At 37.4% G+C, this 15,007-nt stretch overlaps 1 protein-coding gene across 50 annotated transcripts in view; it reads right to left on the bottom strand.

Annotated features, from left to right (window-relative positions):
* Positions 1-577: 577 nt before the first annotated feature.
* Positions 578-15,007, bottom strand: part of TCF7L2 (transcription factor 7 like 2) — a 228,131-nt gene continuing 213,701 nt past the window's right edge. For 6 of the 50 annotated variants that reach the window (XM_078389547.1, XM_020779888.3, XM_078389540.1 and 3 more), the window contains 5 exons: positions 11,072-11,120; positions 10,498-10,548; positions 9,303-9,375; positions 7,597-7,621; positions 578-2,760 (listed from right to left, as the gene is read on the bottom strand). In XM_078389547.1, the coding sequence (XP_078245673.1) occupies positions 7,615-7,621; positions 9,303-9,375; positions 10,498-10,548; positions 11,072-11,120 (180 nt within the window). In that variant the 3' untranslated portion in view covers positions 578-2,760; positions 7,597-7,614. Of the gene's footprint in view, positions 2,761-7,595; positions 7,625-8,650; positions 8,724-9,302; positions 9,376-10,497; positions 10,549-11,071; positions 11,121-15,007 lie in introns of those variants that run through there. The other 44 variants (XM_020779868.3, XM_020779870.3, XM_020779871.3 and 41 more) reach the window with 16 other exon arrangements.

Genomic DNA, 15,007 nt, shown 5'->3' with positions numbered 1-15,007 from the left:
ATTGAGCACGACACACATATGAAACTCATGTATCTTCCATGTGAGGGGTTTAGGAAGCTCCCATTCTGGTACAATGCAAAAAGTTGTAGAGAGCTAGAGCCTACGTGTAGTATTTTTTTCTTCTTGAGACTTGCAGAGTGGCACCTGCTTCTCTTTCAGTTCTCTTAACTGAACAGAAATCCTATCCATTTCAAAATATAACAGTCTTGAGAATTACATTTTGGGGATTCCGGTTTAGTTCAGGTTGTGCACGTTTGGCAAAATCATAAATTGTAGACAGTGCTGCCAAATGGAATTGGCATATCAACACAGTGTGCTATCAGTCCTTGGACAATTCTGTTCATATTTCAAACATTATAAAATATACTCACTGTTAGAAAGTCATAAAATATTAAACATAAGCCCTAAAATATTTGGTCCTTTATTTAGTAATCTATCAACAGATATTCTAAGGAACATGTATCGTAACAGGGATTATACTGAGGCTGATGCAAAAGGCACCATTTTGAAAGCCTCCTCTGATGGCAAAAGGGACAGTAAAGAAAGCCTACAGGTAAATGAGCTGCAAGTCTCCATCTGCACATACTAAGTTGCTTTTATTAATCCAGAACTGCATGCTACAGATACTGTACAGCATGGACATTTATTCATTACAAAAATGGCTTCCAAACCATTAGAAATGAAAAATTGGAATAAGAGCAATAAAACGGAACAGTAACATCACAATTGTTAGGAAACATTCAAAGGATTCACAAAAAAAAATGTCATAGTTAGCATCTTAATAAACCAGAGAAGAAAACTGGAGACAGTTTTACAATCGCGTCATGTCAACTACAATGGCACTGGATGAACAGATGAACATTTTTTTTCAGCTTTATACAGCATTTTATCTTTAAAAAAATTTTTTTGCAACATCAACATGCCTAGATTTTTTTTTAAACTTTGCTACCTACCTGTATGTAGTAAGTGTACATAAAAGTGGCAGTCTGATTTTCCTTTTATGAATAATCTAATATACAGAATTTGGCCCTTTAGGGTTTATACCTCTTCATTTTAAATGCTTTCTGGACAATCGGCTACCAAACACGTCTGTAATAGGTGACATTAAAAACTACATACATATCTACCTATGTAACATCACAGCAAAACAGGATGAACAAAAAAAATACAGCATAAAAAAGTTGTTGGGAAAAGAGGAAAATCTCTGAGAATTTTGGCACGTAAAAGGTTTCGCTCACAGCGTACAACTCTGCAGGGGAAGTCACCTGCAGTTCTGAATGGGAGTCACTGCTACTTTCCAACAAATTTGCTAAAAACTCCTGTGATAAATTTTCAAGTCTTATTTTATGTAATGGCTTTTAAAGTATTTTTTTCTTTTTTACACTATTGATCCATCTGTAAATGTCCATTTGGTGGCAACTGTGTGATGGGAAAAATGAAATTAAAACAAACTAAAAGAAACCAACAAAAATATATATACACATTTATATATAAACTTAAAACTTGTACAAATGAGTTGTTATATATATGGTGCTTACACTAAGGAGGGAAAAAAACTTTACACATTTCCAGGAAGGGAGGAAAGGAAAACATTTTTTTTTTAAAAAAAGGAACCACATACAAGTACAACAAGCAATCTCTAAAGCAATAAATACTACTGGTCCAATAGCGTTGTGATACTTTTTAATTGTTGAGTAGCATTCCCTCCCCCAAAAAAGAACAACACCATGGAACAAGGTATATTAACACATTTTAACCCTTTGTTTCTGTACATTTAAACAATAACAAGTAACATCACAAGAAAAGTTATATCACACAAAGAAAAAAGAAAAAGAAAAAAATTAACGGCACTGCATTCATTGTGCCCTTAAAAAGTTTTAAAAACCAGATGTAAAATGATTGGTTCGCAAGCTCGTATTTAATACAAATAATAAAGAACCAACGCCTTCAGCAAGGGCTGCTTCAAAATTGCTTCTTTTTTCATTTTTTAAAATCAGTCTTTGAAACTAAGCTATTGGAACTACATAACAGTTATGTATATATATATTTATATATATATATATAATATTTTAAACGCTACAAAGACTTTAAACAGCTGTTGATAAAAATTTTGGCAGAATCATGAGGCTTTTTTCTCCATCTACATATTTAAAAAGGAAAAAAAATGAAATAACAATGGGTCAAATATTGACCAATGAACTCGATAGACATCAACTAATGTAGCCAGCCATATGGCACAATTTTTTTAAAAAAATACAAACAAACAAAAATATTGACACAAAGGAATAAAATAAAATAAAAAGTTCTACAAGAGGCTAAAGCTATTCTAAAGACTTGGTTACAAGTGACAATGGCTGAGGCTGGGTCCCAGCCAAGGAGTTGTGGGAATGCAAGGAGGATGTTGACGGTTGCACTAACGAAGAGGAGGATGGTGCTGACTGGTGCAAAGTGGCCGACTGATGGTCCAATGCTCCATTCTGACAGTTACTAGCAGGCAAACCACTGGGCTTGCTAGCAGAGCTTTCAGTCAGGACTATGGAGGGTGGTGGGGGTGGCATCATTGGGAGATGTGCCAGTGGATCGGGTTTCAATGTGAGTGAAAGAGGTTGGGTTTGTTCAGTCTGTGGTTTTGAGTCTCTTGTGGGGGAGGCTAGCATGTTGGGAGAAGACGGAGGAGAGTCTAGTAGGCTTCCATCTGAAGAGGGTGGGCTGACGCAGCTGCCTTCACCTTGTATGTAGCGAACGCACTTTTTTTTTCTCCTAGAAACAGGGAAAGAGTCATCTGTGAATAAAGGGCAAAAATTCTATTGGAAACCAAATTTTTTAAAAAGTAACCCCAAATAAAAGAGCCACTAACAGACTATGTGAGGCTCCCTTTAATCATATCCATTGTGCTAAATACAATGATGCTAGATGCAGGTGGATTATCAGTGCTTTGAGGAATCTATCTTTCTGCTAACTAGAGGAATTTGCTCTTTGTCCCATTAAGCTTTTAAAAATGTTTCATTTCACATTTTTCCTACCACCAAATTAATTCATTCTATGTTGTTTCTAGATTCACTGCCCTATAAAACTTACAGATACTCCCCCTCAGATGACACCCATCACTTTGAAAACTTGACTCTGGATTTTCCCTTAAGTGACTCCCTGCCTGCTTTGGAAGAGACTCCATCTTTGCGATAAACTGAAGCCGAAGATCTATCACTCCTGCTCGTTTCTGTTTAGAGCCACACCGTATGAAGCAGCGGAGGGAAAAAAAATCAATGTCACACATAAAAAAAAGAAGAGAGAGTAACAGGAAGAATAAAAGTGGGAATAAAGAAAAAGGAGATGAATAGAAATATCCAAAATTAACAAGAATAACTGGTTGTATAACCTGCAGGTTGTGGATTATCACACATTTTAATTTTATTTTATTTTTGTAGGGGGTGGGGGTGGGAGAAGGGACTGCCTGTTTTCTATTTTAGTTCATAGGAATGTTGCCTGAATTCATTCCCACAACTTCAAAGAAAATTTAAAACCTTGGTTAGGTGCGGTGCACAAACTGAGCAACAGGTATCACAGTAAAACAGTAAGAAGTTCACAAAAAATATCAAACCTACTAGCCAAGTCAGAATCTATCCCACTGTTCAAATGTGTGTAGATGCCCGCTGCACCTACTGCCTAACATTCAGGAGAGGTGTAGTGGCAAAGCAAAACTATTAGGCACATGGTGGGTGTATCATGAAGAGCAAATTTCCATTGGTCAAATAAATTCTTAAAAAGTAATTGCAAATACAGCTTTTCTTCCAAAGCATTCATGTTAATGTAATACAGGGCACCTTACTTGCATGTTAGCAATCAGGAGAAGCTGAGCTAAGATTTATAAAAAGAAGAAAGGTATGGAAGCTTATGTAGCCACTGAAAGTTTACTCTTAGTGTTAAAGTTAAGCAAAATTCCATAAGGGTACTGGAAAGAAAACAATGACTCTAAGCTGAACCATTCCTCAAAATTCAAAAGTGAGCTGATGCAGTTTTCAACTGGTAAAACTATATATGACACCAGTGAATATCAGGTAGTCATACATATGGCCTAAGTGCTACTGTTAGCAAATCCAAGTGAAGAAATATGCCCACTTAAAAATGAAATCTACCACTACTGCCCTTAGGTAACCAGCTCTTTTTCATCTTACTAGTGCTTGCATGTTTGCAGCCATCTGCCATTGCATCATTTTTCCTTGAAGTGATGCTAACACTTCTTTTTGTGTTCCCCGATTCAGTCCCTGGAAGACATATTCCCATATGAAACCACTGGCAGGACCACTGGACCAATGGCAAGACTCAGTGTTAAAAAGATATTAATTTTCTGAATCACTAGGAATCCCAGCAAGCTTTCCACATATAACCCCCAAAAGTATCTGAAAAGCAAGGGCTTAACATCTTCTCCCTTCAAAAATGAGACTAAGGTTCTGCCCAAAGTTCCATACAACAAAGTCAATTGTTAGGGCCATGGAGATGTGTAACCACAGTAGCCTGCTGATCAATACATGCTAAATACTAAGACAGCCATGCATGTAAATCCTTGAGAATTAAAGCAACGAAGCGCAGAACAGAAAATAATAGAAACAAAGAACTAGAGGTATCAGAGAAGAGCAAAAGCAAGATAGCAGGCAACAGCAAATCATGCTTTATTAAGGCAAGTTAAAATATTTTTAAAGCAACTTGGTGGGCTCTAAACAGAACCTTGCTAGAACTCTCTTACACCTTAAGTAATAAAAATTGAAAATCTATTAGCAAGAAATTACAGTAATCCACTGGCCTGAACTGTTTCACGTTCTTTATGCCTTACTCTTTAATTAGTCCCTTCAGGCAGAAAGAAGGCAATGTTAACGTATCAACAGTTCAAAGCAGCAATTTTTTTTTTGGACCAGCCCATGGGAAATGAGCAAAATTATATTAACAGAGCGGTGCTAATATTTAGGGGATCCCATTATATGAAGATGTTCAACATCTGGCATGCAAAATACTCTGACCTTGCCTGAACAAAGCAACATTTTCTGAACAGTACAAACAGCTTTACTGGTGAATGTCATGGTGACCCTGGGGATAAGTCATTATGCTGTTGGGGAAAGGCTCCGGCAGGCCATGCAGCACAAAAAGATAAAAGGGACATATGTGTGCATGCATACACTTTATGACTCAATGGTTGGGATATCTGGATGTTACCCCTCCCTCAAGTTGCAACTGCACAGATGCATGGAAACCAACAGGATATACCCTGCTGACACATGAATTTAATCTTTAATCAGGGCCCAAATTCAGTTTCCTCCACCTCCCTGCCTCCCAGCTCATATTTACAATATAAGGATTTCATTGTCAGTTGTCCAAGAAAAGCTAGAGCACCCTATGGTAAAATGTAGCATGATCAACATCCATTTTTGCACGCATTTTGTGGCTGTTTAGTGGGTTGCAGTATTTCAGTCTAAGAATCACTCCAAAAAGTGAACCTCTTCTGCAGTGTAGTTGAGGCAAACTGGCTTCTATAGAATAGAAGACTAAAGAAACTGACGGTGTCTTAGGACCTGAGATCTAGGAACTTGCATAGTTTTTCAAACATAAAAATAGAGATTCTTGGGGTATCTTACAGCACACAATAGCAGCTGATGTGCTTTTACAATGCCAACACAGAAGCACCAAATATAAACATAGCTCTGGATAAGCTCTTAAGCATACCAAGCTGTTTCTCCCTCCATGAACTTTGGGGCTGGAAGAATGTGTCCCAAACATTTAGCAGAAAAGCATGTTTAAAGTTGCCACCCATCAAAGCATCTCTGAGTGGTAAATATCTGGACTCTTTAATCTAGACTAGAAGGCTAATGTGAAGGAAAATCCAGGAATTTCAAAGTCACATTGTATAATGGTGCGCCTAAGCGGGGTAGGAAATGTAGCAGTTATAGAGAACTCAGTATTAGTATCAAAACCCTACACTTAATTGAACTAACATTTAAGGCATCAAATTTTCTGTTCTCATTAGCAGTGCCCTTCTTGTGATGCATTCATGAAATATAGACCGCAGTACTTACTTACTGCCAGAGTTGAATACATATTTGCAATATTAAATACTCTGCAAATATTAATAACAGAGTAGATACCCATTTGAAACTTATGCTATTGTTACTGAGAGAAACCAAGAAATCGATCCTTGTTCAAAGGATTACTACTCCATTATTGTACTTTGCCATGTACCAATAACTAGTGCAGCATTTCAAATGTGTAGTCTATTCAAGTGCATTGCACTAATGTTAATTCTAAAAGGAAAGCAAAATATCATGCAAATTTTAAGGTTTAAAATAGATTTATATATGAGCCTGTTACCTTATCTAGCATCAGCAACATGTGACTAGCCCTCCCCTCTCCCTCACTGCCATGATCATGGAAGAGCTTAAAGGGGAGAGGTTCCTTTGCATGGGGACTTTAAATATGAGGAAGAATGTAGATTTTCCAGGGTTCTTGTTAGTATGCATAGAGTACAAGCAGAAACCTGACTTAGTCCCAGGGAACGTGATGAGGAAGAGGGGCAGGGTGGCTACCACTCTCTATAGAAACTGATATTGAGAAAGATAATAAGAACTGAATAGGGCTGCAATTTAGAAGAGGGGCAGGCGGCTGGAGATCCCCAAAGACCTTTCCCTGTTTCTGGTTTCCTGTTCTAATCCCTCCTTCCATGCCCTTGGGCATGTTTTCCCAAGCCAAGATACCCATAAAGGGTTCTTTACTTTCTCATCCACAGTGTAAACAGCATCTACGCACCTCAGTCCTGTACACAAGGCAAGACATAGGCAAATATGGCAGTAAGCAACTGAGACACCCAAAGGAAGACCTGTGGTAATATCTCTGTTAGTGTACATGCCATAAGAAAGAGGGCAAGAGAGCTTTTCCCCATGTCTTGCTTGTGTGGCAGAGATTCAAGTGGACAAAACCAACTCTGTTGCCCTTTCCCAGCATAAATACTGTAAACCCATTTCTGTGGGTGTCATGATTTAGACCCCGGCTTTTACACTGACTCAGCACATTAAGTTTAATAAATACGGTTGTTCCATAGGCCACATATGGACTTCTCCAGGTATTCAAATAACTCCTAGATAAGCTGAACTAAACTAAATGTAAGACACCTAGCCAAGTCTTCATGTTCTTCATAGCTTAATGTTTTTGTACAGTTGTTTTATTGCTCTTTAGGTTTTCTTGTAATTGCATAATTTCCTAAATATTAAGATTTGACAACCACCTCAGCTATCACGCTTGTTCCTGTCACACAAATCACCGTGCTTTAGCATGCATCTGATGGGAGGTTACAAGCTGTAGGAGGGAACACAACCCTTGACAACACATGAACTTTATCTAACAATCAAATGTACAGTACATTTTCACTCCAGGTGTATAACCCAGCATCACGAAACTGATAGAATCAGCATGCATATAATAATAATATGAATAGCTGCTCTACATTCTAGAAAAAGAAAAAAGAATGAAACACATGGTATGGATGTGAATCAGAGGAATGGTGGAGGGGGAAGCACTACATACAGAAAAGGGTGGGTGTCAGATTAAGATACCTACCATCATAACATTCCAAATTCAAAGACTGCTTGGATCAGAACAGAGAAATAACAAATTTAACCATATTAAGGGGAAAAGAACACAAAAAGAAAAAGAGATCGATAGCTTGCTTCCTTTCACCAAGGAACAATTTCCTACAGAATTTTTCAATGAAGATTTGAGTTTCATTTAAACTTGCAGTAGAACATAGGCCATTTCAGTAGACAGACTGGTCTTTAGTGCCATTAATGCACAATTTGAGCAATGCAGAATGATATCCTGCAGTTTGATTAAAATCAAAAATAACTTGTCCAGGAGATTGGAATTTAACGAGTCAGTAACAAGTGTAGCACTGTGAAGATTTCCCTCAGGTATCTTATGAATTTGCTAAATATGAATGTTGGAATAAGATGAGCTTCCAAAAGCACACAAGATTGACTGATGCATTTAGTACTAGATTAAAATGTACACTGCCTTGGATCAAAGTGAACAGGCACTTCCACTCCTGTAAATGCAGTTTGGTGCATTATCCTCCCTGCCAGTTGCAGCCCCCTCAGGAAGCATCTTTTCCCCTTCCAAAACAAGACGGAAGTCTGCAGAAGGAGGGAGGCGGCAGAAACACATTTTCCACAAGTGGAAGTCCACTCATAGTTTGAAAGATTCAACACTAAAGCTCTAAAATTCAAATCTGTATCTTCTTTGGTCCTGGGTGAAATACCAGTTCTGCAAACTATGAAGTCTTTACATCCTTAAGTAGACTGCAAGAACAGAGGCAACAATTTGTACAACTGTCTTCTCAACATGTTTGTTTCAGCAAGAAATACTAGTTTTCTGCACTTCAGCTGTATATACCAACTCCCAGTTCTACCACCAAAAGAGAGGTTATTGATCCGGAAAGAAAAGAGTTTGCACTGAATTAGCAAAGAATTTTGAAGATCAATATTTATTAGCAAGTAATGTTGTAGAAGCAAGGTCAGAAAGTGGAAGGGAAAAAGGAGTTAAAATTAAATCACATATGTAACACTAAGATGATAGGATGCTTTTAGTTTTCCCATAGGCCTAATCGGTAATATACCTGCAAGGTTTGCACCATAAACTCTGTCGGTCAAGCCCGAACAATGCCCGACACTTCTTTGGAGTATTTGCATCTGTTAGCACAAGGTAAACACAAAAAGAATACAACACAATGGTGGATAGAGCTCAGTTGGATGTGAAATCTTAGCTACAGCTAGCATTTCTTTTAATACACTGGCAATCTCTCAGACCAAAGGGCATGAAAGAAAGTGTGTATCTGCAAGGCAACACAACACCTACAATGCCTAAGCTTGCTGTGCATTTCCTTAACTTGGTCCTCAGTCTTCTCTGTTGAACTCTGCCCTCTTGTATTAAAAGATGTTTGACAACAGATTATAAAAATGTATGCATCTTTTCAGAGATGTGGTTAGGTCTGTGTGCAAGACTAGGCTGATGCTTTCTTACAGTGGGAATTTTTCAGCTAGCGGCAGTGAGGAGGTGGGTGGAGGAAACAAAAATGAAGGGGGGGGAGAGCAAATCCTTTAAACAGAAAGAGATGATCATTCATAGCAGCATCCCACTCCCTTGTGTCTTCCAGATCACAACACAGAGCTACAAAGCAACAAAGCAGGAGAAGAGGAAGGGGTATGGGTAGTACCAAATAAACCAGCTGCAAAACCAGCCACAGCAAGTCGGGGGAAGACTATACACACCTGCAGGGACCGCACCAGTTATTCTGTTGATCAAGGCCAAAGCGCGCTCGGCATTTCTTAGGAGCGCTCAGGTCTGAATGAGGTCAAGAAAGAAGCGAGCAGAAAGAGAGAGAGAGGGAGGGAGAGGGAGAAAGAGAGAAGGAGAAAATAAAAATAAAATAAAAAAGTAAAAATAAAAAGGAAATAAAATCAATGACCTCATTATTAACTGCAAAATATCAACTTCTGATTGTGTAGTTTTTAAAATAGTGACTATCATATCTATCAAACTTTTCAAATTAGCTGTTGCAATTAAAGCTGCAGTATCCCTTTGGAAAGGACTGTTTTTGTTTTTTTAAAACACAATAGAGGAGGAAATTGTAACTGACTGAAAAACATTGGAGGTGCAACTGATCAGATTTTCCAGCGTAAGTCCCAAACAAATGCAAAGGGGTTGCATGGGAACAATTCTTGGTGTACTGTAATTTTAGTATGGATATTTACTTCTGGTAAGAAAAAGGGGGGGAAAGAAGATGGGGAGAAGCTCAGTATAAAAATCTCTTAACATGCTTTTATTTTTCCCTGCAGTCTCAAACAAAATGGGATAAAGAAAACTGTAATCTGGTGTGGGGGGGGGGGATAATGCAGCTTTGGTATAAACCATTTGATTAAAAAAAAATAATGAAAAGAAATGGCTCAAAATAGGCAGATAGCAAAATGGACATGTTAGTTTCAGCCAGAAATAAAAAGATCAGAAGCATGGAAGCAAGCGGTATGCAAGTAAAGCGGGTAAATAGCTATGGAAATGTCTGAGAAGAAATGAATTTTTTAAAAAAAGGTTGCATGCTGGCATGGAGAAGACTTAGTGAGTGCCGCATAAAATGCCATTAGATTAAGGAGGTTTATATCAGTCACTTTAAAGAAATACTGCATATTCAATTTGCACAGTTAGTACAACTGTTCAACTGTTATTTTTACTGCATTACTGTTTAATCACAATTGTAATGAATAATAAATCAGAAATTAAATTAAAACGCTACCATAGAACATTATTAATATATATAGATAAGATATATCTGTATACTACAAACATGTGAATGATAAGTTTATTTTTAATGTCAGTGTTTAAATGTTAATAAAATCTAAAATGGCAGGATAAAAAAATTAAAAGCAGTTTACAAAATTATTTTAAATGGCTGAAAAATGACATTAGCACCTGTAATCGGAGGAAGTGAAAGGCAAGGATTTAGGAAACATTCGCTGTGTTCTGAAAAAAAAGAACAAATTATACAAAGGCTTCAAAGAAAAAAAAATTAATCAGGGCTTTTTCAGAATTGACTATGAGATTGCCTATGCAGTATTTCTAATTTTCTAGAGAAAATGGCAAACCTCCTTAATTAAAAAAAATGGCTCCAAGTTACCACTGTAAAGGCATGCACACAGACACCTCCCAGATTAACACCAAATTCACACACATGCACATATACACACACATACAACACACATCCTTTGTTAAAAAAGTGTTAACAAACTATGGGTCTAAAGTGAATAGTTTTTAGTTATTAAAGGACAAACATGCCTATCAATTTAATATGTTGTTCATGCATTTATCTGTCCACTAATTTTAAAAGGTGGCTAATAAGATATGAATTCTATAGAAAAGCTGACAATAGTAACAGCCCTATGAGAAAAAAAAGACACCAGATTTCTAGCTTTCTTCTTAATAAACAATGTAAGGACTCAATGGCCTCTATTGCTGCATTATAGAATAAATAAGGTATTTTACTTACCATTGGTCTCTCCTGGCTGCTTGTCCCTTTTCCTCTTCTTCTTCTTGCCCTGAATGAAACACAAATATACGAAAAGTTAGTTACAAAACCTTATTTCAAAAAAAAAAAGACAAGGGAAATTGGCTATTTTGTGAAGCATGATAAAACTGAGCACATTTTTAAAAAAATCTACATATGTAGCAATATAATGCTTTCTACAGCTCAAGATACACATTGTTTTAACATTTCATTCCAGTCATCAGAATCCATCTCAATCATATAACTGACACTGGCTGAAATCCCATTGTGCAGTTATGCAAACAGTGTTACTTCTGGAAGCCAATTGCTGTTGAGTTAAGAAATCTCTGTAGACATTACTTGTTGCATACTGAGTTGCACAACTAGGCACATGCAACAGATGATGCATATGGAGATTTCTTAATTTATAGCAGATGGTGTCTAAAAGTTATGCCATTTAAATACCTGCACAACAAGATTCCAGCCCCTGTATAGAAAGAGGAAGATGTAAGAACCAGGAATGATGAGGTAGAAGTGAGAAGATGTGCAACAATCTCAACAGCCCTCCCTACATCTAACATACCAGCCACCTCTTTCTCTCTCTCTCTTCTCTCTCTGAAACAAACAGAGATTAATCCATAAAGTATAGATGATACAGACTGTTCCTGATTTCTTTGTTTCATATAAGGAATGAGTAATCCAATGGACCACTTGACATTAACACTTCCAGTAAAGAATTCAAAACTGGTCCACAAACAAGACTACAATTAATTACATAGATCAAACTGATCCAGCTGGACTGTGCTTTTACTTTCAATTCACAGAACAAATACGATCAGCAGAAGGCGGGAGAGATACTGGATCCAAAAGTAACGCTGAACAAATCTCAGTTTCATATTCTTCCACATTTCTTTTCTTTTGTTTAATCTTAACATGAAATGTGTGATTTTTGGTGTGTTCTCATCAATAAAACAATCTAATGAAAGTTTCAATCATAAGCACTCAAAATCCTGTCTGGATGAATGCATTAGTACGCATACTCAGTTTAAATCTTTCTGCCCCATTTAAGAAGAAACTGACAAATACTGATAAGATCTTATTCTCACACATTCATACCCAGAATATAGTCTATGATGTCTGACAAAAACATATAACCAAATAAAAGTAAAGGCGGATTATCCCTTCCAAGGAACACCACTATGAGCCAAAATCCCACTGCAAAATGCCTTGTATGGAAGGGAAATCATGCTAATGTTTTTCAAAATATTTGGATACCTGGGCACAAAACTGAGTGCATGGCACGGGAATGTTCAAGTGTGCAACAGCCAGAACTATTGCATATACCAGTTATGCACTTTCCATTTTATACAACTCAACTGGAGTCGAGGATTCTGACCTATATATAATAAAGAAGATGCAAGTATTTCAGCAGAACTGCTGGATGGCTTAGCGGTTTAGGTATCTGGCTGCAAAACCACAGGTTAGGAGTTTGATTCTTGACAGTGTCTCCTTGAAAATGGCTGGGCTTGATGATTCACAGGATCCTTTCCAGCTCTGCAGTTCTAAGATTCTAAGTAATGTGTAACTTTTCTATGATTGTTAGGAGTCAGTGATAGCCTGCCTCATCCCATAGAATATGGGTCTTCCCCCCCCCCAGTTAATTCCCAATTTTCTTTCCCCTCTTCTATTTTTATTATTTATACGCTTTCCATCTTGCTGAATCGTGTAATTGCGTTATAAATTTTTATATATATGTTGTACTCCGTGTTGTAAGCCGCCTAGAGTGGTCAAAATGACCAGACAGGCGGGGTATAAATAGAATGAATGAATAAAAAAATAAAAAAATAAATATGATTAGTAACATTCAGCAAGCATTAAAGAGCTGCTTAAACTATTTTGGCTTTGCTGAACCTTTGCAGACAGGCTACAGACAGCATGATGGTCACTTGCAAATTCATGGAAAAGACATTTCGATGGAAATTCACAAGAGCTACCAGATACTCCATTTATTCATATGGCAACTGAAATCATGTCCTCCAAATGAGAAAGGTTGTGTGCTTAGGTAATATCCGACTATAAATCTAAGGAAGGTGGTGAAAAGGTTTTCCTAGATCTGTGATGACTTCTATTCGGCAGCCTGGTCTAGTTCCCTCTTCAACTACTGTATTCATTGTAGATTTCAACACAGCATATCCACTACTATGTTTATGTTCCTTGGAAGGTACCAGTATGAAGGGTGCACATGTGAATGTTCTTTTGAAGATGTGCCTCCTGCAGGTCTCCAGGAATAAGGCTTTTGAATGTGTTCCTCCTTACTCATTCAGGTTGCAAACTGTTATTCTGCTGTTTGAGAGATGACTAGTAGAGTTTTGTTCAGGAGGTCTTCTGATGATAGACAGACCATTCTGTTTGGGCCTGTTTGTTTCGTTATGATTTCATGCATCTCCTGGGAATGTTGTAGCAACACTACAGGCATGGGATAATTGCCCATGCTAGCTAAAGCCCAACTTCATGAATAGCACACATTAGATGATTTGTAGAAATGAATCGTGGCTATACTCTTTTGCTCAGCACCAGAAGAAACCAATGTTTCAGGGGCCCTTGCACTAACTAATAATGTGAAAGAGTCAATAGAACTGAGACTGTTGTTTCAATTGCATATTGCATGACTAAGGAGCTATACAAGTACTAGCAAAGCAGAGGGTAAAATCCTGTTTGTTAAGCTGCACCACAGAAAGCTGATAATGTAAGCTGCTGTGATTTTGGGGGGAAGGAATCCAATCTCTCTTCCCACATCCCCAGTTCCCAAGGCTCCCCTGGAATCCTATTCATCATGACAAAATCTTCAATTTCTAAAAATCACCACCACTGGGATGACTGCTGCAGCTGTGATTTTCAAAAACTGAAGACTCTCTCCCCCATCCTACATCCCCCAGCATCTTCACCATGATAAACAGGATTCCATGGAAGTGTGTCATATTTTTAATTTCTGAAAAATCATTTTTATGCAGCTTTAAATACACAACAGAGTTTCAGCAAGAGTGTCAAACTATGAAACACAAAACATGTTATTCACATAAAAGTTAAATGTTATATCAGGCACAATACATTGAAAAACAACATGCTTCATAGTGAAAAATACTATTTTTCAGGAACAAGATTATAATTCAGAGTATTATAATTCAGAGCCATGCTTGCCGGTGCAGTTCTAAGAATTGTAGTCATCAAAAGTAGTAATTCAAGCTGTGGTAGTGAATGGATTCCTGCAGAGGCAGGGGTGCAAAAGTGAAAACCTTTTTTCAGAGAAGTCATGCAAACATGACTATGTTCCTTCATCAGATAACTCAAGAGCTTGTGGAGAAGAAAATTAAGATAATCTATTCTGGCTGGGGTAAATATTGTAACAGAACTGCCTTCCCTCAAAATCATTTTTATAGGTGAATTTTCTTCACTCCAAAAAGCTTTTTAAAATAATATAAAAACTTTTAAAACATAGCTAGCTATTGTGTTAATCCTGACACGTTAATTAACAGGGTCTTTCCATATTTTCTCCAATTTCTACATCATACACAAGGAAAATAGTGAAAATATTTTCTATTAAAGTGTACTGTATAGCTTTCATAGAAGAATATGGAGGATTCTCAAATGTGTGCACGAAATTCCTTTACTGCTAATAGGAAGGTTGTGATCCCCATTGCTCACATAGCTAAAATGGCACCATACAACAGGCTCAGCAGAACTACAAGGTTTCCCCCCCCCAAAAAAAACCCAACCAAAACAAAAAAACCATCCAAACTTCGGGAGGAGGAGATCCCCTGAAACACCAAAATGAGGGCTGGAGATAAAGTGGTCACCCAATGTTGTCTGACAAAGAATGGGTGGATTGAACAGTAGGAAGTATATAATGCTTGAATCCTGAATGGAACTTCACATAGTAAT

Source organism: Pogona vitticeps, chromosome 3 (assembly GCF_051106095.1).
Source record: "Pogona vitticeps strain Pit_001003342236 chromosome 3, PviZW2.1, whole genome shotgun sequence".
NCBI classification, from domain to species: domain Eukaryota; kingdom Metazoa; phylum Chordata; class Lepidosauria; order Squamata; family Agamidae; genus Pogona; species Pogona vitticeps.
Note: the sequence above shows the minus strand (reverse complement) of the source record. Positions and strands in the feature narration are given on the sequence as shown.